The sequence below is a fragment of the Prinia subflava genome, chromosome 6 (assembly GCF_021018805.1).
Source record: "Prinia subflava isolate CZ2003 ecotype Zambia chromosome 6, Cam_Psub_1.2, whole genome shotgun sequence".
NCBI classification, from domain to species: domain Eukaryota; kingdom Metazoa; phylum Chordata; class Aves; order Passeriformes; family Cisticolidae; genus Prinia; species Prinia subflava.
Window position 1 is genome coordinate 12,048,781 of NC_086252.1, and position 24,724 is coordinate 12,073,504.

The 24,724-nt window shown below is 39.0% G+C and overlaps 1 protein-coding gene across 3 annotated transcripts in view; it reads left to right on the forward strand.

The window, feature by feature from the left end:
* The window catches only part of SPATS2L (spermatogenesis associated serine rich 2 like), a 76,305-nt gene that overhangs the window by 37,441 nt on the left and 14,140 nt on the right, over positions 1-24,724 (forward strand). For all 3 annotated transcript variants that reach the window (XM_063400237.1, XM_063400238.1, XM_063400239.1), the window contains 5 exons: positions 8,397-8,505; positions 11,931-11,980; positions 12,406-12,646; positions 17,251-17,451; positions 17,864-17,999. In XM_063400237.1, coding sequence (XP_063256307.1) covers positions 8,397-8,505; positions 11,931-11,980; positions 12,406-12,646; positions 17,251-17,451; positions 17,864-17,999 — 737 coding nt within the window. The remainder of the gene's footprint in view (positions 1-8,396; positions 8,506-11,930; positions 11,981-12,405; positions 12,647-17,250; positions 17,452-17,863; positions 18,000-24,724) is intronic.

A 24,724-nucleotide genomic window follows, 5' to 3' on the forward strand; every position in this document is an offset into this window, starting at 1 on the left:
TTTAAAAGAACAGACTACAATACAGTCTCTTCCCAGTTCTCCCTTTCTTCTACCTTAGTGTTTGCAGATCATAATGTACTTAAGACTTTGATCTTGCTAGGACTATGAAGCCAAAGGAGCTGCACATTTACATACAAATACTTACTCATGTAAGTTTCTGCAAAAGTAGCACACAAGTTTCTTCTTAAATTGAAGGTTGTTTCACTGTGATAAAAATGTGGTGCAGATTTCATCAGCATGTTTGTTCTTTTGTTTGGGGGTGGAGAGGGCAGTTGTTTGGGTTTTTCTTCAGCAGTGACCATTCCCTGTGTTCTCTCCATGATCAGCTTCTAGTTATTCAGGAAATAAAACCTCTGCCACTGTTTTAAAAGTTCTGTGAGGCCAGTGCAGACATTTTGGACTTTACACTCACACCCAGACTCTGTAATGCCCCACCCCTGAATTTGAGTCATGAGAGAATGCTACTGTGGTAGTGATACTTGTGTAATTCATTCTTGGCATTGCAGCTCAAATAGTTCATAGAGTCAATAGGTTAAATGTTCTATTTTATATCATCTTTTTTCTCCCCCAAGGGATTTATATAAATGTTGGCCTGTGATGTTAGGAAGGCTAATGAAAGTTTCCATAGTTGGCAGAGGCTCCTGCAGCTGTGATACTCTTGTGGAGGAGCCAGGACTGTTTCAATTACCATATTTTCATGCATATAACACACAGATTTTCTGGAATATAACCTAAGTTCTGCATTTCAGCAGACACAAAGGTCATTAATTGCCTGCGTAACTAGTATAAGAAGTTTACTATCAGGATCTCTCTCAGAACAATTCCCTCTGCCCTGACCCTTGCTGTAGCCTTCCTTCACTATGCCACTCTCCCTCTTGCCTCTGATAACATTCATAATCATCTCTGTGCCTGAAAATAAGTAAGGACTTCTTTTTGGTATCAGGATTTTCAGAGACTGAGTGTTGCACGTAGTTCATATCATATGCACAAAAGTTCACTGAATTAAGGGATAAAATGAGCCAAACTCATTGGCTTGCATCCAAAATACATCAAATCAAAGGAGGCGTTCAAGCATTAACCTAGTATATCACCAGAAGAGATTCTGAGATTCTGAATTACAGGGCTTCCAAAGAAGAAGCAGTTGGAGTGAGGAAGACAAGTGATGTATTGTCTCCTGTAACAATTAGGCCCTCTTAGTTTAACAAGAGAAGAGTGAATATCAGGCACTCCCTAGAATCACCATTCATCTCTGGCATTTGGTTTTGATCCAGAGAAATATCAGGAATTGTTTAAACTTCAGGATTTGCTTTTGGGCCAATTTTTTGGTTTTTTTTTAAATTTGCTGTGTGTCTAAACATGTTTGAACAAGTGAGATCTGCTGTCAGCTAGAATTAGTAGAATACTCATTCAGATGAAAATTCTCCTCTTGAGATTCTGGTAGGAGTGAAGTTTTGCTGAAGTTCTCCTGAAAGGCTTGCTTTCTCATTTGTCATCTCAAGTGTCAGAGCTGGAGGAGCAGATGGGCAGCACTGCAAGAAGGAAATTTTATTCAGATGTGGTTTTGGAGGTTTCACAGTTTTGTTTGCATTACACCATAAATGTGGTTTTTATAAGCAATAAGTCAGCATGCAAGGAAAGAGTAGGATTTAAAGTGGAAGGAATGGAAGGAGTATGTAAACTTAAAATCACGCATTACAAAAGCAGATAGTTTCCAATCTGTGATTTCACTTTCTCCTTAAAGTTGACCTTTGCAGCTGTTCTTTGCCCATGTGTTGAAGTGGATGGACTGTTCAAAGACGAGAAAAGTTGATCAAAATGCACTTTAGTCACTTGATGAGCCATTTAACTTGGGTTAAGGATAGCACAGATTCACGTCTGTACATGGTGCTGTCATCACTCAAGTAGAACAGTCCTTACTAAGCCAAACTTCACAGGAATCCTGAAAGAACATATTGGAATGTCTGGCTTTCTATTTGATGGATGAGGGTGAAATAATAAATCCATGACAAGGGCCTAAAGAAGTTTACTGCAGCAAGGAGAACTTTTTTGGGGCTTACTAGGTATAAATGATCAGAAAGTATCAGGGTGATGAACAGACCATGTAGCAGAAAGAGAGGCACAGATCTGATCAAAGCTGTCATTTTGGTCAAAGGGGATGTTACCAACACTTGTTCAGTTTGTCAGGATGAACTTAGTAAAGCTTCTGGAAAAATGTCTCTGATGTAAGAAATAGCCTCTTAATGCAACCAAGTCAAATTGTATTTGTGAAATATTTTGTGTAGACGTTAAAAACCATTTTAAAAATTCTACCATAAAATGGTTTTAAAATGCATTTTCTTGCTTAATGTAGCTAGGACATCTGCTAATGCTAAATTCCTAGATTATGGAAACCAGCAGTGTTCTGCAGGCAGCCCTCCTTTCCCATTCACTTGCAGGGTTTGGGAGAAATTGGAGGTGTAATGGAATTGAATGATGTGTATGTGTACATAAAAATTTGCTACTGACATGCAGTAAAAGTAAAGTAGGAAATGTCTGTGTTTATTGATAACCATACTTATAAATTAATTTAGTTCTTAATTTAGAGAAAATCTGTAGATCTTAATGTTTAGTACAGAGTGAAGGTGGATCAGCATTAGTTTTCCTAACCAAGCATAAATAAGGGTATTTCTATCTAAGTGACCATAATAGTAACTTCAAGGGGATTAGAGCAGCTGTGTTCAGGGGTTTCAGAACAGCCATGAGCTTTCAGCAAAGAAGTTTAATTTGTCACTCTGTCAGAAATACATAAACAAACTCTCTGAACCCCGGATATGTTACTTATTCACCAGAAACATCCTCTTTGAGATGATGCCAAGGGGGACCAGATGGAGCAGAGCAGCAAACAGGCAGTGATTGAATCCATGTTGTTACAGTTGCCTGGGAACCATTTGAAACTTGACAGAGAACGTAAAGGGCTTAGAGGAATACACATCACTCTCAGTTTGGTTCTGCATATGGAATAGGTAATCTGGTGACACAACTTCCAGGCAGGCTCTGTTTCTTTTTGAGCTTGACTTACCTGGAAAGTGTTGTGAAATGGGTGTTTGTGAGGACTTACAGTAAGCTGCCATGAGAGGGTAAAATTCAGCATCCTTTCCTGTGTGCTATATTCTGCAGAAGTAACCTGTTACTGATTCATCAATTTTTTTTTCTTTTATTTTTTTGTGAGCCAAATTTTTTCTCCAAGTGAGATGTTTAACATAATCATCAGAAAAATAGTCAGTATCTGATCAGACCTTGGGGGTTTTATTGTGAGGTAGAAGCTTATCTGAGGGGACTTTTGAAACCTTTTTCAACTTTGTTTCCACTTCTGGGCAGTATTCAACATTTTTTGTAAGAGACAGATAAAAACATCCTCATGTCTGTGGAATTCTGGTCCTGATGAGACACAGTCTGGCTCAAATTGCAGCAAGCATTAGCAGGACTTGAGCTCTGGACTGTGGGTCTAAATGGAGGTGGACCTGGGATCTGTCTTTCATGTTCTTGACTGTATACAATTTTTTTCAAGATCACAGATTTATATTTTAGACCTGTGATAAAGTAGCTTTTGTAAGCTGAAATTCTGAGGAAGTTTTCTTAGTAGTACATAAAGTAATGTGCTTTCCTGTTATGCTACAGGAGGGAAAGCCCAGGAATTTAACTACTGTCAGTGACAGATTGTCAACTAATGCTGACATTAATAGCATTAATTATCTGTGGTTCTGAAGGTATGTTACTGAATTCTTTTGGTGTCCCGGAATGCTGTCTAGCATCCAGATGATGACAGCAGTTCACTGGGAATCTACACTGGATAAAAACAGGATGTTTCACAAAATAATTAAAATAATTGACTTCCCTGTAGTCTGTCTGGTAATGCTGTTTCTACTGTGATCAGGTTTCAGTAAGTAGGAAAAAAATGTTTTCTCCCACATACATGGAACTCAAATAAAGTAGACGGCCGAGTTAGCCTTTGCAGAATGGCATTAATGAATTACCTTTAAGAGTAAGAGATTCTTTTACTCTGGTACTTTCTTTCATAGTTCCGGATGCTAAATATTTTTAAAGGAGTTTGTTGTTGCAAAGTCATAAAGATGATTCTAGTTGCATAATCTGTTTCTTACATATTAAGAGGATAGATATTCTTGCTGAGTTTGAGGACTGTCAGTTTAGAGAGAGAAAGGAGTTAGGAGTTTCCTCCTGCCCTAACATCATCCTATCACACCTATAATAAAAATGAGCTCTATGCAGTTTTTTGGATTGGGAAAAGATGGACTTCTCTCAAGCAACTGGAGGTTTGTAAACAGGTGAGGTGTGTAGCTGTACTAGCACAAGGGCTGTTTTATCACCTGAGCTAGCAGGTGAACCAGGCAGGAGCCAGCATTCCTGGAGTGCTGGATCCAGCTCACATTGAGCCCTTCAGTGTAAGTCCACCTTGTCATCTTGCTCTTGTGGAGTATTCCTGCAGCTTTGATATGGTTCTGTTCATCACAGTCTGTGTTAGGTCTCTTCTGACATACAGAAGTGCATTTGTGTTAGGCTTTTGCTGTCAGGATGTTTCCTTTGGCTTTGACTTTTTCTTTTTTATCACTAGGTCCCTTTGGCTTTTTCTTTTTTATCACTAGGTCCCTTTCTGGAAACAAATGGAACACTTTTTGCATGAGAGGACAGAGCTGAGCTTCAGACCTAGAAATCTACGTATATATTTGAGATCAGGGTTAAAGTACGAAGGGGTGGAATATCAGGGACCTTGAAATTTGCATTTCTAGGTGAAGGCTGTCATATAGCCTGGTCTCCCTCCATATACTGTGTCCTCCACCCAGATACACTGTCAGGTCACAATTTGAGTCTTGTAACCACAGGTCATTAATTTCTGTCCAGAAATTTCATTGCCTGTGTACAGCAGTTCCAATGTATTCTGGATTAAAACACTGGTCAAACAGTGCATGTGTTGTGGACCTGATGTCTGGCACACAGATCTTTGGCTTTGAAATTTTGAAGTATGGTAACATGAGGCCATTTTGTTTCTAAAAATTTACGAGACAAAATATTTTGTTTTGGAACAAAATCTTTAGGGATCTCTGCTTCATTGGTTCTAAACAGAGATAGTTATGTGTGTGTATATATATATATATGTATGTATGTATGTGTGTATTAATTTTGATGCATCCTACTGATTGCAAATTTTAGTTTTCATCTACTCACCCACATAAATCACTGCACAAATCTGGAAAGGAGAAACACTAACTTGTAAGTATTCTGGGTACCACAGCATACACACACAAGAGAATCATATTTTAAAATTCTAAACCACTTCTGATTTGGGATTTCCTAGGTCTTGGATGTTTTCCTTGGCAAACTGATGTTCTTTTCCTGAGGAATTCTTTCATCAAACTTCTCAATTTTTTATATTTTCCAAATAGAAAGAAAAATAAATATATTTTTTGTGCAACGGCCAACAAAAAATATTGTTGGGTTTTGGCAGTAGAACTGTTGAGCTTTACAGTAAATTAATTCCCTAAATCAATTTTTTTAGTAGTCCAACTAAACCAGGGCTGTTTCCCCAGTCTTGTCATATGCTAAATGTCTTTTCTCTGTACTTTCAAGAATTTTTCCCAAGATCATCGTCTTTTGGGGGTTTTATTGGATTATCTCCACAACTAGAATATCTCCGTAACCTTTTTGTATTTATTTATAGTACTAGTTGTATGTAGTACACTTTAGCTGTTAATTCTGTTCTTTCTATAATCAAAATATTCCTAACAAAGATCACACAGAGTGAAAAGTCTTTGGTTGATTTTGTAGTCTAAAACCTAGCCTGCTTGGTTCAGTTCTTGTGTGTCTATGTCCTCTACCCTATAGATAGTCTTAATTTGTAAGAAGCTTCCAAAGTGCGTTGTGTGGCAAGGTCTTAGCCTCACTTGGTTGTTTCTAGATGCTTCCTGAAGCTTGCAGACCTTTCATAGCAAAGTAGGACCGAGAAGCCATGTGAGATCCTTGTGCTGATGTTTAAAGTTGGTTGGAATACTCTAGATATTTCTTTTACTATCTTTCCTGTAAGCAGTTACCACAAGGAGATTATGCAATTTCAAGTAGGCAGAAAGACGATTCACATGATTGTGAAAGAAGAGGGGAGTTTTTTGTGAGAATATGAAGATGTAATCCACATGATGAAAATGTTTGGGAGCTACGAGCTTGAACATAAAATGGACTGCAGCTTGTGGCCTGCTCTACCTTATTGTTTGCCAACTTTTATTACGGAGCCAGCTTAGTTCACAGTTGTTGCAGGTTTATCAGTAAATAGCATGCCTGTGCCAACAATCACTAGATTAATTAACTCCTTTTCCCAGTGCTTTCTCTTCACATCCTATTGATTTAGGTTAGTTTTCACTTGGCTGCCTGCAGTACATAGCAGAGAGCTCTACTCATTACTTCCTTCTCCATGCATGCATGTCAGCTGAAGAGAGAAACTTGAGCAGACAGGGGATTTTCTGCATAGTTTTTGGCAACAACAACCTCTGGTTCAAGCAGTCTGCTTGTCAGCCTAGTCTGTGTGAACTTCAACTTGAAGTTACCCCTGTTTAGCAGATACTCCAAAGCAGCCTCTGTTGGCTGCAGACCAGGCTTGTGTGCAGGCCTGGTTCAGTGGTGGCATGGCAGCATTCGACCATGAGGCAGGCCTTTGGGAAAGGGTCCTTGGGGAAGTAGACAAGCACTTCTGCTCCACTGCCTTCTAAATTACAGCTTTGGCCTGGACTGGCCAGGGCTACCTGAGAGGTGTTTTGGGCAAATGTGAAGCTGCAGAGAGGGGTGTGATGGGATGATGGACAGGAACACATAAATCATCCTAAGCAGCTGTACTAACATGTGCCAAAGCCAGCTCTGAGCTTTGCAGTCCTGAAGCTGAGTCCAGTAGGCATCAGGAACCTGAGCTGTCCCATCACTGCAGTGACAGAACCTGCTGTGATTCCTGGTTTATTAGTATACAGGACAGGGAAACACAGTGGTTGAGGAGTGGAGTGAACATACTACAGCAAAATAAGATTTTTGGTCAAATCTGAGCACTTAAGTGTTCTCAGTCACCTTCTGATGGAGACTCCATAGAGATTGTGCTTCAGCACCTAACTGGGCAGTTAAGACAAGGCAGTGTGAGTGCTTTTGCCATGTGAAGCAGCCTGATTCCCTTAAACAGCTCTACCTTCATGTGTTACTTTTTCGCAATTCTATTTCACAGTACAATACAAAGACCACACTGCTTCACAGTTAGCATGATGACATTGGGATGCAGTAAATAAAGTACACCCTAATCAAGGATGTATTCCCACGGAAAGATGACAAAGGAGGGTGCCAGATAAACACTTGCAGGACAATAACAAGTTTCTGATTGTAAATACGTGCTGGATATCTTGACACAGAAGCTCATAAAGCTAATTTGAAACAGCTAGACTAGTTTGGCAGAGTCTCATTTTTTATCATAGGCTTTTGTTTTGCTAATTATGCTTAAATATTTTTATTTTAGTCTGATCTAGTAAAATTTTTATAGCATTAAAATAAAATAGTAACAAGGTTTCATGTAAGTATTTGCTTTCAGCTATAATATATAGGGATGAGAAAATAAATTATCAATGTGATTCCACTAGGAATATTTTATTAAAACATCAGGAGTTGAATTCCATTTGGTATCAATGGATACTGACAGTACTGCAGTAGCAAATGCTGTGAAATTGAAGCATGGCATGGCAGAGTCACCTCACCCATCAGCAGTTTCCTGAAGGAAGCATTTGGCATCCCATGTCCTTTGTTCAGGATTTTGTTACACAAGCTTCCTGGCCACATGTACCTGGAACAGCAAACTGAAATTATATTGAGCAGCCACTAGAACTTTTGAAAATTATATTGTTTCTTTTAGCCTCCAACTGTTTTCATGCATATGACTTTTTCAGATGCCTCTGAAAAAGCATCAGTCGTAATTTTGATGTAGCAAGGCCATGCAAGAGCCTTGTTGAAGAAGTTGTGTGCTCACTAAATCTGTGAAGGTGATATATGCAGACCTTTGGCAGCAAGTAGACCATTTAGGAAAGAAGCATAAGGCCAAATTCTGTCAGTTGAATTAAGCTAGTTCTTCTGCTGTGACTGAGAGTAGGATTTGTTTCCAGGATTACTGGCTACCAGTTCTATGATTTGATGCTATGAGGAAATTGCTTCATTATTTGCATGGCTGGGTAGGGATAGGATGGGTATGGCTTTGTGCAGATACATTGCTGTGTGCTCAGGAGCACAGCAGTGTAACAGGCATTTATATAAAGGTGCATTGGCACAGAGGTACCTTATAGTCTAAAGGAGTATGATAAATTCATATTTTTGTCTTCTTTTACTTACAGATCAATGCAATCCGGTCAATTGTTCCGAACAAAAGCAATAATGAGATAGTTCTGGTGTTGCAGCAATTTGATAACAATGTGGACAAGGCTGTTCAAGCTTTCATGGATGGTGAGTACAATGTACCTTTTTCACTAGTGCAGGAAGGATTCAATCACATGCCAAAGTATTTGTTGTCTCTAGTAGCTCAAAATACATTCTGTGGTTCTTCTGAAATCTGATGTGTGACACTTGTTAATTATAACAAAATTGATCCTCCTGTCTGCACCTTTGCTTCTTCACAGTATCAGTTGACATGGCTGTTAATCTGTTCTACCTGACTTTGCAATTTTTGAAGCCATTCTTACTGCTGACCTGCTTCTTTATTCTGCATGCTTTTTAAAGTAATATGTCAGGAAATTATTCACCACTGAAGATACAGTAACTAAGAACAATTCGGGGTAGTTCTGAAGCACATAACCAGGCCCCTAAACCCTTGAATTTGATGCATACATTGACATTCAAACCTCAATCTGAATTTTGCAAATAGCCTTGACATTTATAATGGCTGAACCAAGACTCCATTGAAAGTTCAAGCCATTTAAACCTGGATCCATGTTTGTATTTTGAGTCATGAGACCATCTCTAATGAAAGGTCACTTGTATTTTAATAAAACTTTTCTGGTAAATGTATAAAGTCAAGTATTTTGAACTTTCACCAGAAGCTGTGAGAAACCCTTTGCAGAAGTAATGGCATACCATGAGCAATCTTTTCAAGATTTTTGTTGCTTGAGGTCACATAAATGATAGTAGAAGTTTGGTGGTCTCAAAGGGCCCTGTATATCTTAAAAATGTCTCATTTTTGCTATCTCAACAAGTTGTTTAATTCATGCCTACTTTACTTCAGAATATTTTTGAAGTTGATTTGGAATAGCTTACTGAAATGTATCAGCCAAAAAGCATCATCATATACTAGGAATTACCAATATGCAAAAGGCAGATGCAAGCAAACTGGATTATTTATAAATATATCAAAATTCTTCCATCAGATCTATATGGTTTTTCTTGCTTTAGGCAGCTGCACATACAGTTACATTCTGAGGGGTGTATTGAAATTGCATTGGTCTGTGCACACAGAAAAAGCAAAGTGTGATGCATCTAATTAACAATAATTTTGTTTTCCTGTAATGTGTGTCCTGGGGAAGGTAGTGGAGGATTGTTCCATGACTATTCAGTAAGTTGCTTTCACTTTATTTTGTCAAAAGTTACCATGGCTTTTTTGTGGCTTATGACTTGTTTCCAATGGTTCCTCAAAAGGGGAAGTGCTTTCACAGCCGTGTGTCATCACCTGCTGTAAGGAAGAAACAGGGCAAACAGAAGCTTTGCAAGAAGTGCAGTAAAGCTGTGACGAAAAACAAGCTGTTACACCCAAGTTCAGATGATCTTTGAACTTCACCAGTTCATGATTGCTGTTCTGAAGTCTTTGTGAGGGAGTATATGAAAACAGCTCATATTTGTTACTGTCTGGAAAGAGCAGAAAAGATCCACACAGCTGCCACTGTGGGTAGAATGAATAACTGAAATATTTTTTCACATGAATGACAAAAATTGCTAAGATTGAAATAACACTTGCTGAGAAGGCCAACAATGAAAAACATTGGGGTGGCCATACTGAATGGCAAGGTGGAACCACCTCCCTGCAGTGCTTCTCTCAGAGGTGCTGCTTGCTGCATCAAGAAATATTCAAATTTAATTTCCTGTCTTGCTTCATATCTGGAGTGCCATTTAGGTGGTGCCTCTGTTATGAATTTTATTCTATATGTGAAATTTGATTTAAATGAAAGAGCGTTCAAATGCTTTATTTGCTATGGTAGTTTACCTAATTAAGCATAATCAGAAGGTCTGTTCAGCTGCTTTGTAGATGTATTCGAGAAAATATACTGGTGGATTCAAATGAGGGCTTTGGGATTTGGACAGTTAGTGCATTTCCAGTTGGAAGAAACAGAGGTTATTTGGATGAATCCCTAAAGCAACTCTCAGCATGCATAACATCCACAGGGAAGCTGAGGGAAGCAAAGACACCACCAGCCAGCACAAAAAGAGTGTTGGTTGCTACTGTGAAAACAGTTAACAAAGCTGTCACATGGAATCACATATTTTCAGCAGCATGGAGTAAAATGTGCAGCAAATGTTTATTACTTCATACAGAAACATGGTACCTGTCCCAAGATGATGTACCTTTAGGAGACGGAATTGTACTTGCACATACATAAGTATGTGTGCAACTAATTATAAATATGTATAGAGTTATACACGAAATAGAAGTTCTCTTAGCCTTCTGTCTGCACTGTCATATCATCTAACAAATAAAACATGGCTTTGATGGATTCCATGCAAGTTTTTTTCACAATTTAACAAATTTGCCTTAGCAAGATATGTAATATTTCCTACTGTGTGTGATAGGCTCACCACACAATCTTGGATCTGGTTTATTGTGATAGAAAAGTAATTTCGGTACATCTGAAAACCTCACACGTTGACAACTCATGGTGGTCTGAAAACAGCAATTCTGCTTACTGCTAATATCAAGATTTCACTGAAAAGAGTGAGGAGAATGGCTGAGTATGAAATCCACTTGAAAAGGCGAATAATGAGTATTTACTAGATTTGTGAAGTGATGGTAAAGTGATTGTTAAATTCAAGCAGAAGACTTAACCTGATAGTGATTAAAGATGTTATTGTGGCAGATATTGCCATAGTAGCTTGGATGACAGTTCACACTGTGCTTAGCATGAGATCTATTTTCAGCATTAGGCTCCGGGAGAACAATTAGTTAGAAGAAGAGTTTTTTTCTAACATGGCAGCAGGCACTGATCTGACCAAGTCTCTGCCTGCTTTGTTCCATAAATTTATCTAAGCCACTCACTATGGCTGACAGGCAGAATTTCAAGTATAACACTAATTACTTCTGAGTATAATTTTTTACCATTCTTTTCTGCCAGGCCTAAGTTTACTGCATTTATGTGATGCTGACTTTATGTAGGAGTCCATATAATTACTTGTTTCCATGCTAATTCTTTACTTTTAATACTCTTAATGTCTTCTGAAGATGACATGTAGCACATAGAAAATACATTTAAAAAATGCCAGAAGTTTTTAAAACTTTCAAATGCTCTGGAGTCAGGGTGGACTATTTAGTGTACTCAGTGTTGACTCTGAGATACTTTCCTTTTTAGGCAAGAGATTTGAGTGTTGATTTTTCTGGGTCTTATGCTAATGTTTGAAGTTAGGCACACAATGACTTTGTGCACTGAAATCCATAAAAAACCAGTAGTGCCAGGTAGACCACTCACTGTAAGCAGTGTAATCAGAACAGGTAACTGAGAAGAAGAGAGCAGCAGTGTCCATTTTTTTTTATTCCCCACGTAAGAGAATTCACAACAAATTGAAATGCTCCTCAGCTGGGAGACTAGGAACTGATCATGAACACACTGGTTCTTTTTCAGTTTCAAAATTTTCAAAATTTTGTTGAAATGTTTTATCTTTCCTTTCTCTAGGCAGTGCAGCTCAGGTTCTAAAGGAATGGAATATGACAGGGAAAAAGAAGGTAAGAACTTGCTCTTGAGAGTCAAGCATTTAAATCACTTGTCAGCTGTCTGTACTTGAATTGTAGCACTTTAGGTCAGTACTTGGCCTTTTCCAGCACAGGTGACTTCATTCACACTTGTAGACAGTACTTGAAAGCAAATGTGTGTACTATTTTTAACCCTATTCTTCTGTCACTTTCTCACTAAGCCCAGTGTTCTGTGCGAATTTCTGGGACAGCACATGCATGTACCTGGGTGTGGGAGCCAGACCCTGGGCAAGCACAGGACAAATCCCAAAACAACCCATGCACAGAAACACTTTTAATAAGAAACTGTATCCTGGATAGTCACAGCCATTTTCAGTGCTCAATTCACTGATTGTATTTTGAGTTTGCATGGTTTGCACTGAGTGATGTCTCTGTTCTTGCCATATTTCTCCATTTAGAACAATAGGAGGAAAAGAAGCAAATCTAAACAGCACCAAGGCAATAAAGATCCTAAAACCAACAGCACTGGACCTGAGAAGGCATCTCAAGAGCCTCAGCGAATAAATGACTGTCACATGAATGGCTGCCCTAAGGACAACTCTGGCCGTGGTCCTGCCAGTCAGAAACTGGAAACCGCTTCTGTTGAGAACAAGGGCTCCGGGTCTGTAGGGTCGGCACCGGACTGTCCAGAAATCAGAGGTCAGTTCATCTGACAGAGAGCACCTGTTCAGCTGGCAGTAGCCAAGCCTTCATTGACATAAAGATCATGGTATTTTTATTGCCATGAAGATGTTGTAGAGATGTTTTTGTGGAAAAATAATGCACATGACTATCAAAGTCATGCCACTAGATTTATATCTGCACGCTATTCATCTTGCAATATTTTTCCTTGCAAAATGTCTTTCTTCTCCTAGAAGACCAGGTGATACAGCATATTACAAATAGAAATACAGAAAAATGCAGGATTAGAAAATGGTTTGAGTGTCAAATTGTTAGCAAAATGGTTAAGTCCCTCATGTGGGATAAAGATACCTGAGCGCTATGAGCTTGTGGCATGTTACTGATTTCTTTATTGCTTAGTCCAAACGAGTCCATTTTTTTCTTTTTTTCATCTTCCCTACATGGGCAAATCACAGTTGGCCTCCACTGGCTTTTCCTAGCAGGGAAGGGAGGGCTGTTGTGGTGTGGAAAGGCACTCTGATAGCCTTTTAGTACACACATTTAGTTTCTCACAGGGTCTAGTTATCTAGTTACCATTTGTGAAACTGGAAGGGGCAGTAACACAGAAAGCTCTTCCTCTCTGCAGTAAGTATAGAGTTATGATTATTCCAACATGAATGTGAACAAACTCACTGCTTTGGGGCAGAAGTTCTGAAAGCTTTTGCCTACAAGTTCATAAAGCTCATATTTAAAAGTTGTCAGTACTGGTAGTGTTTCTTGAGCTCTTCACATGTCAGATGTCTGTCAGGCCTGGATTATTGCTGCTGTTAGTATTTTCTTCCTGTGTCTAAAGACCTTTCCTTGAAATCCTTTTTCCATGGTTGCAAATACAGCTCTAAAACCCCATTTTAAAGGAATGTGCCAAAGTAATGATTGTCCTGAAAGGAATTATCTGCTGCTTTCTGATGACTTTGGTGGTGCCAGCCCCTGGTTAATTAAATGAAGTTTATGCAATCTGTAGCAGCCAAACAAACTACTTACCAAGAAATTTTGCCCTAAAAATTTGATGCCTCACAAAGGACCAGAGATACACTCCCTGCCCTTGCCAGACTCCCACTTAACTTTGGATAAAATATGCCATAAGCCAGAAATCTGCATTTCCATAATACTAAAAGCATTTTTGCCACTTACTTTGCAAGACACAAACATTTGTGATCTAAATCAGACTTCTTAGAGTGGCATTTTTTGGAATGATACATGCATGAATAAAGATATGTAGACTTAATTGCCTATGCATGGAGAGTGTTTTCTAGGGGCTACCAATACAGAATGCAAGAAGAGTACCCATGCTGTTAGTGATCTTTTAATGGGCCAGTGGGATTGAATCCTGCTTTTTTCTCTTGGAAACAGTTCGGAGTTAGTGTAAATATAAAGGGCAAGAAGTATCTGGAAGTTTTTCTTTGCTTTTGCAAGTGGCAAATAGGAAATTACCACAGCTTTACAATTTTTTTTCAACCTAAACACATCTCTCCTGTTTCAATAACAAAGGGAGAGAGAGAGCTTTCAAAAAAAAAGGCAGAGAAGATAGGAAAGGAAATAGAGAGAAAGGAAAACCTGAAACTTTATTATTCAAGTTCCCCTTACACAGTAAAATAATTTCCTGGCAAAATTCCTCTCTTCAATAGAGAGAAGAAAATAATTTCTTCTTCACTTTCTAGAAAGTGAAGAAGAAATTATTACTTACTAGTTGCACTAGTATCCTTTTCTTTGGAGTCAGTATAACTACTTTTTAAGGGTCAAAAGCCACCTATATTCATATTGTTACATTTGTGCTGAAGTGATCGGGATGCTTCAGGGGCCAGCAGCTGTGCCCTTGCAGTTTCTGAGCAAGTCCTGCAGACTCTGAAAGCAGTGTGAAATGTTGAAGTGAGTCCAAAGTGCGCCTGTTTCATATTGCTCTCTCTTGTTTTGTAATCTCCTTTGTGTTGTCCTTGTCCAGCTTGTTTGTTTTGGTTCCTTCCCTATCAAATGAATGTTACTGTAGTCATTTCACCATCTCCTTCAGGGGGCTCACAGCTCAGAAGGATCAGAGGGGTCTGCTGAGAGTCCCTAATACTTTCCTCCCCATGAAGAACATGAGGCTGAAGCTTTGCTTATACCAGCTCCCAGTCTGTGAGATGAGGACTTTTAGAGCCATAAAATCCTGGTAGCCTGGAAGAGACTTCAGGAACCAGGAGGGAGGATGCAGCATTTCTCCCCAGAAAATTAGTGGCAGAAACATTGGCCGTTGCCTTTAGTTTAGGTCTGCTTATTTCTTGCCATTATTCCATCTTTCTTTTTCTTAGACATCTTTAGTTGCTGTTACCCTTTGTGTGCATGGCCTTGTAAAGAAGCAGTGTGAATGCACTGAAAGGATATTTAGTGCTGCCTTGCCATGCTATTGCTTTTGCAAGGACCTTGGTAAAATCAGATCCTGATCTCTTCCCTACTTGCTTTTCATGTAGGAAGATTTTTAATGAATCTCTCAAGCTTCCTGTTTATATCTCAGGGGACATAGAGCTTTCTTCTTCTTTCAGCCAAAGAATATATGAGGTTCACTTGATTTGAAAGATATTGAATGGCAAGCTGCTGCAAAAAGACAAACCACTCATTTTGAAGATGGCAGCTCAGCAGATTTCAGAGCAAGTTAATCTGGGCTGTTGCCATTACTGGCAGGTGTGGTCATGTTTGACTGTTAATGCAGAGGATGGCGCACGATAGACTGGTGCTGAAGTTCCAAGCCACCACACTCTGAACCATGTAATATTACTTGCAGCTACTCTTACCCAGACTTTTGACTTCTCTTGCAGGTATTTAACAGAGACTTCGTTCCTACATTTTGTTACACATGTGTCTTAGCTGGTGCAAGTCTTCAGAGACTTGCTGCAGACTTTCTCAGTCTGTTTTTAGTTGCCTTGATTGTCTTCAGTCAAATTTAAAAGTTCAGTTGCAGCATACAAAACTACTGCTTGCTACTCTATGTTGGTCATCTTTCTGTTGGTTTTCAAAGTACCTTGTGTGTAATTTTGGAAGAAACAGAGTCAAAGTATATTGCAGACAAAAGATGATCAGAAAATTTAATTTAGAGTATAATCATTGTTCTCGGTGACCTTCTTTAGGCATAAAGCTGCCAAGTTTGTAATTTGTCTTGACAAGTGTACCAAAGATGCTAATTAAATGCAGTAAAAATTATGCAGGTTAACAACAAATTTCGAAGATCAAATCTTAGGGACAGAACCAAAGAGCCCTGGCCTTTCTTTATCAGGTTAGCTGATAGATTGCTGGTTTCTAATTACCTGTTAGAGTTAGGTAGCAAGGGCAGCCTTAACTGAGAGTAGAAAGCCTTGATTTATAAGGAGTGTTCTGTTTGCATTCGTCTGAGATGCAGCCAGGGTTGCACAGGGTTAGTGGCAGTTCTCTCACAGGAGAGCTCCTCACTGTGTGTGAGACTGGTGTTGGCATCAAACCTTGGACGTGTTCAGAGCACTGCATTACTGCTGTTTCTTGCTTCCACAGAGTCACAGGTTTCCTTGGCTTCTTTCACTACTTTCTCACATACTGTTTTATGCAAGATACCTTTTCTGTTTTCTGACTCAGCCTTTTAAAAGCTGATTTCAAATGTGAGCACTGATGTTCCTCCTTTTTTCTCTGGTGTTATGTGATTGCCATTAAACATATCAAGATGCATTTTCCACCTGTCCTAATGCCCAGCCAGGGCAGAAAGAAGTCACCAGCTGATATGCTGCACCTGTCCATGTTATATCCCTCAATCCTCAATCCCAGCAGTGTTTATTCAATTCCCTGGGCTGTAATCCAGCTGTTAATCTGACATGTCCCTTTTCTCCAGACACCACACATCATCAGTTGAATAATGAGGAATCATTCATTCATCAGAGTGAGTACAAAAATTAGAAAAATGAGTTAACACAGCAAATCACTTCCTATGCTTGTTTCCTTGACTAAAATTCACAGTGGCAGTAATAGCTGACCTTGCCTGTCAGTTTTCAGCCATGCTTTTGCTGCTTGTTCCTCTGTTATGATGCTTGTGTCTTGAATCCCTTTGGAGTTTTGGAAAGAGGAAACCAGGTCACCTTGTGGCAGCCAAACATGCTCAGGCATCGTTACCCTCTGAAGCTGTTGAAGCCCGGAGCCTAATCTTTAACATACTTTCATTTCCTGCTTGGTTCTTCTTTGTAGCAGCTTTTGATCAAAATCTGTAGTCAGGCAAGGTATTTCAGGTAGGAATGTTTAATCAGTGCTTTTAAAATGCTGATAAAATTTGGAACATTTTTTGTGTGCTATATATATACATATTTGGGCAAATATTATAATTGGTAGCATGCTTTTTATGTTACAAGGTATTTTCCCTATTGGCATGAACAAGTTGATTTTTTAATTGAGTTTTGCTTTTATACACTGAAATAAAGAAGTGTTCTAATTAGTATTTAATTACCAAAACAATTTCATTTGTTTTCATAGCCCTCTGAGGTTCCGTAGAATGTATGCCAGGGGAACACCATAAAGTCATTCTGACTTAACAGCAAGACTTCATACCATTTTTAATCTTACAACTCCCTGTTTTCTTCCTTAATACTTTCTTGCAGACAGAGAACGAGAACGCCAGAGAGTATCTGTGGAATCAAGCCCAAAGACTATGAATGGAGTAGAACAGCATGAGCCCCTTCAGTCATCAGTTCAACTCCAGTGTAATGTAGGCAGGCCAAAGTCAAAACCTTCCTCAGTTAAACCACCCACTGTGTCAACCCAACTTGAAACAAAGACAGATGATTCAGTCAAAAAAAGAGGTAAATTGAGTCTCTGGTTGCTGTGTTCTGAGGTCAAAAAACATCTGAGGCCTCTAGGAAAAAAACCTCTGAATTCACATAAGTTAAAAGAGATGCATTGGAAAGTATGAGCAGAATTACAACAAAATGAATAAAACAATTTATGGTCTATTTAGCATATTAAACTGAATAATTTCAACTAATAATGCCTTTCTAATATTTGTTTGATTTGGGGGATGCATTTCAGCAAACATGTTTACAAACTGAAGAGCACTAGAGAGGGACTATGGAAAAGTTTGATTTATGGACTTCAGTAGAATAACCACTTCATTCTAATCTGGGCAAATAATATGTTGAACTGTTCCTGGTGCTTCAATGAGAAAAACTAAAACCAACTTTCTGACTACCATGCAATTTTTGTTTTCTATTTTAGGGCCAAACATTGAAAAGTCAGTAAAAGACTTGCAGCGTTGCACTGTTTCTCTAACCAGATACCGTGTGATGATCAAAGAGGAAGTGGATAATTCAGTGAAGAAGATCAAAGCTGCTTTTGCAGAATTACACAGCTGGTGGGTAAATCAGCGGCAGAGATCCATCAGCTCCACTTAGAAAAGGACTAATTAAGCCATTGGCATTAGTGGGGAGGGGTCACTTACCCCTCTTTGTTTGTGGCATTTGGTTTCATTTAAAAAAACCCATGGTGCCATTAAGTAATGACATCCCTCACCAACCAGGAAGTAATATATGCATATATTGTATCCATACATAAAGTTCTTTGAAAAAACATCAGGTATTTTTACTCCTAAATTACCCATCTTGACCTAATTCTTTTGTATCAGATTCAGTGGCAACATATATGAGCAAATGAAAGCTGTTCTAAATACCCTGTCTGGGATTTTCTGAAAACTCTTTTACCTTCTTTAAATCTCTTCTTTCTATCCTGCATCTTTGATCTTATCTCCTTTGGCAGACAGTCCTTTACTGTGTCTTCATGTCTTGTCATCTTTGCTTCTTATCCTACCATTGTTCTCTTAACATTCCCTCATAGTTCCTTCTAAGTTTCCCATCCATCGTTTAATTTCCAGTTTGCATCTCTAGTTCATTCTTTTTCCTCATTTTTTTATGTCTTCAGTGTATTTTTTCCATTATAATTTTGATGCCTGCTGATCTTCAGCATGTTTACCTATGTCTTTTCAAAACTTACAGCAGAAGTAATTGCTGTAGTAGCTAGTTGCATATTTGGTATATTCTTGTCATAGAAAAGTATTTTCTGCTTTGAGTTTCATTCGGCCTTGGTTAAGCACTGATGTCATATAAAACCTATGCATTAACAGTGTTGAATTAAATAGAAGAATTCATGCTAAAATGTACAATACTTGGTTACAAATAAGAGTGAAAAACCTTTCCCCTTTGATTCAGTCACAGTATCTGTCAGTATTTTTATGAGAGTGTCTTATGAAAGAGCAGTAGTATTGGCAGAAGTTTGTTAACTTTGGACTTCAGTGGGGTATTCATTGTCTTCAGAGATTCATCTAAAGTAACTTTAGGGCCATTGGGGCTCCACTTTTTTATGGGCAGAAAATCCAAGTGCTGCTGAGCTGATTTTGGGGAAGATTGTGTTCACTGAGGCCCCAGTGTACTTCACTGTATAGCAGGGAGAGCTGTGTTTCTGTCTCTCCAGTGAATATGACCTGTGATCCCTGTTGTACTAAATTTGATTACATTGTCAGGATTGTTCTGGAGCCATTACAGGGATTTTTGCTTATGAACTTAAATGTAGTAATAAGATTGTTGGGATAGAAAAACTGAGTTCATCAACTCCTTGCACCTTTTTTTGATAGTTCTCAGAGGGGACCTTTTCTCTGAGAAAACTATAGTTGGATCTCATTTGCTGTGTAGTTCACACTCACTTTTTTATTTTTGGTAGCAGTGTTAAAAATACCTTGCATCACATGTCTCACCTTGGCTGCAGGCAGTCACAGGCAGTTCAATCTTCTAGCAATTGTCACTCTGGTTATGGAACAGACTTAGAATTCTGTTGTGTTCTAAAAGTGCAGGGAGGTAGTAAGTCCTGAAAATCTTCATTTTTCATGTAGTCATAGTTTAATTTGTAAAACAGTAGAGTGTATTGCCTAATACTAAAATATCCCAAAAGAGTTTGTAAATGCAAGTACTTAAAATGATGAAAATAGCCTGGAAAACTTTCCAATAGGCTTCATTTCATTTTGTCTCCTACCAGCTTCAGTACGTCAGTTATTGGAGTCTGCTGGAAGCTCTAGAATGTAACAGATCTGTGGTCTGAATATTTGTGCCTCAGCATAACGTTGCAGTGAGGACAGTACAATGTCAGGAGATGTTTATGAAAATCTCAGTGCTGGCTGTGTTGCTTTTGGCAGCTCATAGGTCTAACATTTAGGTTTTTCTTCAGATGAATGAAGGGGATTTTTTGTTTAAACAATAAACTGCCTGACTTAACACTTTCTTTGCTAGAAGAGTTTTGTGATATTTCATATGATCTTGTGGCCTAAACTTTAAGGAAGATGGGCACAGCTGTTTTAATGCCTTGTTTCCAAAAACTCCCTGACAACTGCTGTAGATTTACTGGATTTGGGTAGAAATCACCTAAACCAGTGATACATGTGGCTTCAGACCTCACACAAGGATCACATTGTATTCCTGAGCTGCACGGTTTAGTGTGTGTTATTTACATGGGAGTTTCCCAGAATTGAACAAAACATCCCCAGTCTAGCAGGAGGATAAGGTTTTAAGTGAGCATATTTATTATCTTCCTTTGGCATGGAGTTTCACTGTGACACAGTCAACTTGTCTGTCATGGAAATATTAAGGAATTCAGCTGAACTGTTGCTCCCCGAATGCTAGAGTGACCAAAGCAAGAGCATAATGTCAGGTCTCCATTGTGATTGTGATTCCAAAGCTTTTTCCAAGTTCCTCTCCCAGTTGCTGCTGGAGTGGGGGCTGGTTTAGTGTGAGATGGACAGCAGATACCTCCAAGTGCTGTCTGTTCAGAAAACTGCCAGGAAAACTGGAATGAGCTCAATACTGTAACCCCTTCATGTTACACACAGCTGTCACCACCCAGGGGATTTTAGTGAAGCTAAATGAAGTCACAAGCTTTTATCTTGCATTGCAGCTGAATGCTGAAACACAGTAATTTGTCTCTTTGGGGTTTATTTTTCTTCCTTTGATTATAGGATACAAGACCACTCTTATATGCTTTTGTTATCAAGGTCAGAATCAAACTGCATTGCAAGAGTCAATAATATTTTTGACTTTCTGATGATCTGTTTTGGTTTTTTAAATCTTCCATTATTTTACCAATCACAGAAAGAATGAAGAATGCAAAGATAATATCATGTATCTTCCTCCTACTTCCAGTCAGTAAATGAAACCATTATTATGGACTTAAATGAATAGCACATGTGGCCTAAGATGTCCTGAAAGTTTCAGCAGAAACATTGACAAGACCTTCTCCTTTTAACAGCACAAACTATGAGTGATAGCTGCCAGTGAAAATCCATGTTTCTCTCTGGCTCAGCATTTCACAGCTTGACTTAACCAATAGGGAAGTTACTCCTGAACACGTACTATGATGCTATTTAAGAAGTCACCTATCACTATGCAAAATAGTGCATACCCTCTCACAATCTGAAAAACACTGCTAGGGAGCAGATGTGCTGTGAACCCCTGTAAAAGGTTGGGGGGAAAATACAATGCTTACTTCAGTTTTGACTTTGTAGTAAAATGTGGCAAATGACAATCCCAGAAAGATGTTTATGTAAAAACACTGCATTGGGCTCACTTCCTCTTTCTCAATGAGCCTCACTGAAGTTTCTGCTAAGTGGAGTAATTCTCTGTGTGCTCAGAAGAAGTGATAACAGCTTGCATTTGTTCAGATCTTTTCATCCCAGAAGACACTATAGCACTTTACAAGCTGTGGGCTGGACCAGGCAGGGCACTTTGCCCCACAAGAAGTCTTTTGCACTCTCAAGTGGATTGTGCTCCTGCTGTGATCCAGCACTCTGGTCACCTCTGCTCTTGCTGGGTTTTCTGTGACATTGCTTTCCCAAGGTTATGAGAGCACTTGGCAAAGCAAGCTGAAGGGCTGTGTGTTCCTCAGGCTCACGTGCACCTGAAAGTTAGGAGAAAAAAGCTTGAGAGTACTCCTTGATCAGTATTTCTCCTCGTTGCGTTCAGCTTTGGTGTACTGTTTTCAGGAGGTTTTGTGTGGGTGAGAAAGAACATAAGGTGCTCCCCTTTATATCAAAGGGTTATCCCCTTTGATATAAAATACATCAGAGCATAGCCATGTCCCACATTAGTGTAGAGCACAGAAAAGAAGGCTACCAAATAGTCCTTAAGTTCCAGGGGAAGGTTAAGAAAGCTAAATTAAAACCTAATTCCCTCTAGAACTCTCCTCTCTCTAGAATGTACTTGAGACATTTGTTGCCAAGCTTAAAACCTACATACATTACTGTGTTCTCACTTCTTTTCCACCAAGAGACTGAATAACCATCCTGGGGATAAAAGGAGAGCCCCAGGAAATCTGAGTGAAATGTGTAGGGCACAAAAGGAGCCACAGTTCCCCAGAACACCTCTTGCCAGAAAATAATTTTCACATATTGGGCATTCATACAGTCATATGGAAAACTAAAAGGAAACATCTGCTACTTGCCTGTATGGTCTGCTGCCAGCCACACATAGTCTGTAGAAAACAGTAAGAACCAGTTTTAATTACACTGCATGCAGAACTGAACCACATAAATACAAGCTTCTCTACTCTTTCCTAACATGTTTGTGTGTCCAGTGCTGTGTAAAGAGCATGGAAATCAACAGAACTGAATTTTTGAAGTGAAGAAAAAGCAGTTGAAAGCTTTCCCATAGGCTAGATTAAAAAAAAAAAAAGATTCTGACATAATGCTGGGAAGATGCAGTTTGACAATATTGACAATTTTAAAATATAATAAAATAGATTCAGGGTAACAATTAGCATGTGCTGTATGTTTGGAAAAATTTAGCAGGTTTTTTTATTGTTTTCTAAGTTCAACCAGAGGAGTGGTTGAATGAGGGAAGATGTAATCTAAAAGAAGAGAATTATGTCTGTACTTCCATAGCTGTGTCTGCACTGACTCAGTGTGGGGTAGTGAGCAGTGGTGCCAGTGCTCATAGTTGCAGAACAATGAGAACACAGTTGCCCCTTTCTGGGACCCCTAATTGGCAGACTGTAAAGAGGATGGTTTTCTGTCACCTGTAGCCCAGAATCAGTGGCACCAGATGAGAGCAGCCTGTCTGCTGTGGTAGTTTGGAGATGGGCAGATGGCTGGAAGGGCCAGGACTGGTACTGCTTTACACTGAACAGAGTTCTGTGCTGTTTTTCTCTCCATTTCCAGGCAATTCTTATGAGGTTTGTGTCTGCGTGACAGCCGACCTTTGGTAGTCCTTCTGCCTGTAAAGTCCACATTTTCAAATCCTCTTGCAGTTTGTTGTGATGTTTGTTTGCCCATCAGTCACGAGATCCAGTCCTTAACCTTGTCAGCACAGAGGAGATAAAAATAATCTCCCTGCATTCAAGTTTCCTTGGCCCTGCTGGGTTTTCAGGTCCCTTCAAGGATCAGTGCTTTGACCAAGGCCCCTGGGCCCTGGGCAGTCTGGGAGAAGCTGATCCAGCAGCTCTGGGAGAGGGGCTTGTACTGGCACTCTTCTGACAACCTCCCTTGGTGTGCATTAGAGAGAACAGACAGAGTTCATGGGACTGGGGGGAGGTAGGTTTCAATGAGATACGTAAGTCCCCCTTCTGACCCCCTTGTCTTTTACAATTACTTACTTCATCGTGGTATTTTTTTAACAAGTTTGTGAAGCTAGATTAAAGAGGTGAGATTCAAAGGTGGATTACATTGTTTCTTAGCTGTTGTCCGTCTCTTATGGCACTCCCCTCTTCCCTCCCAGTCATTCATAGATGTGTTTGTCATCCTCAGTAAAAAGCAGAACACACAGGTTTGGAGGCTGTGCAGGTAGATTCTTGATTTTGTGCATGTCATTATGGATGAAAAGTGAATATCTCCTTTCTGATCTCACTGTTGTTGAACTAATGAGAAATCTAGCTTACTGAACCCAAAAGGAGAATAATCATCTTTAAAAATTTCAACTGACATTACACCAAAAAGCCAGACCTTTCTCTGAAGCCACTTTCCAATGTGCTTTTGGGAAAGTTACCTGTTTTCTGTAAGCAGGAGCTCAACAACTGTCTTCTCCTTGCTGGAGTGTGTTTAGGCTAAAATACGTAAAACCAGTAAGGTATTCAAATACCCTAGGAATCAGATCAGAACTCAAATAAATACTTTACAAGTTTGTGTAAAAATGTGCAGGATCCTACCAAGCAACTCGTACTCACCATTGTTCAAACTGCCAAATTGTGAGACAATGCCTTCATTTCTAACTAACTAAAATTTAGAAATGTTCTTTCAGGAAAGGATTTTCCATGTCAGTTTTTAGCTTAAACAGGTTTTTGTGATGAGGCAGTAAATTTCTTATTGTTTGTAAAGAGATCTTAAAAGAAAATTGCAAATAGACCTTTAATTATGGTACATTTACCAGATCACGCTGTGCTGGCTGGCTGCTAAAGAGAACAGTGTTAGTGAAGGTAGATAAAAAAATTACACAAAATGAACTTGAGTAACTAAAAGTCTTAGAGCATTTTAAGTTCTACTAGATTGTGTTCTGCAGAGGGAGGAATTTCAGTGAAATTGATTTATGCTGTCTTTTGTTTACCTTCTATTGTCAGATTGTACTAGTGATCAGAATGAAAATTCATGTAATCTGGTTTGCTGTGTAAACATTGTGTATATGCTAATATGGTGATCAAATAACCTTCAAGCATTGTGAACACTTAAACAATATTGAGCTAATACTGAAAGAATATAATCTACTGAAACATTGCAAAATATGTCATGTACCAGCTTTTCCTACAAGGTATTTTCTACTAAATATATATATATATTTCCTATTAATATAAAGAAAACTTGAGTATCATTTCTCCAGTTACAAAATAGCATGGCTAGTCAGTAATCCTGTAACACTTGTAATCACCTAGTACAGGTGATTGGGCTTTATATTTATATTCTCATCACATCATTCCAGTTCCTTGTGCCAAAAGTTTGACAGGGACAGTTCTAGTTTTTGGATTGATGTGAAAGATTCTTTTGTGAGAGACACAATTGGATTAGAGATTCTTATCAGTTGTCTTTTCACACTGCCTGTGGGTCAAGTATGTTCATGC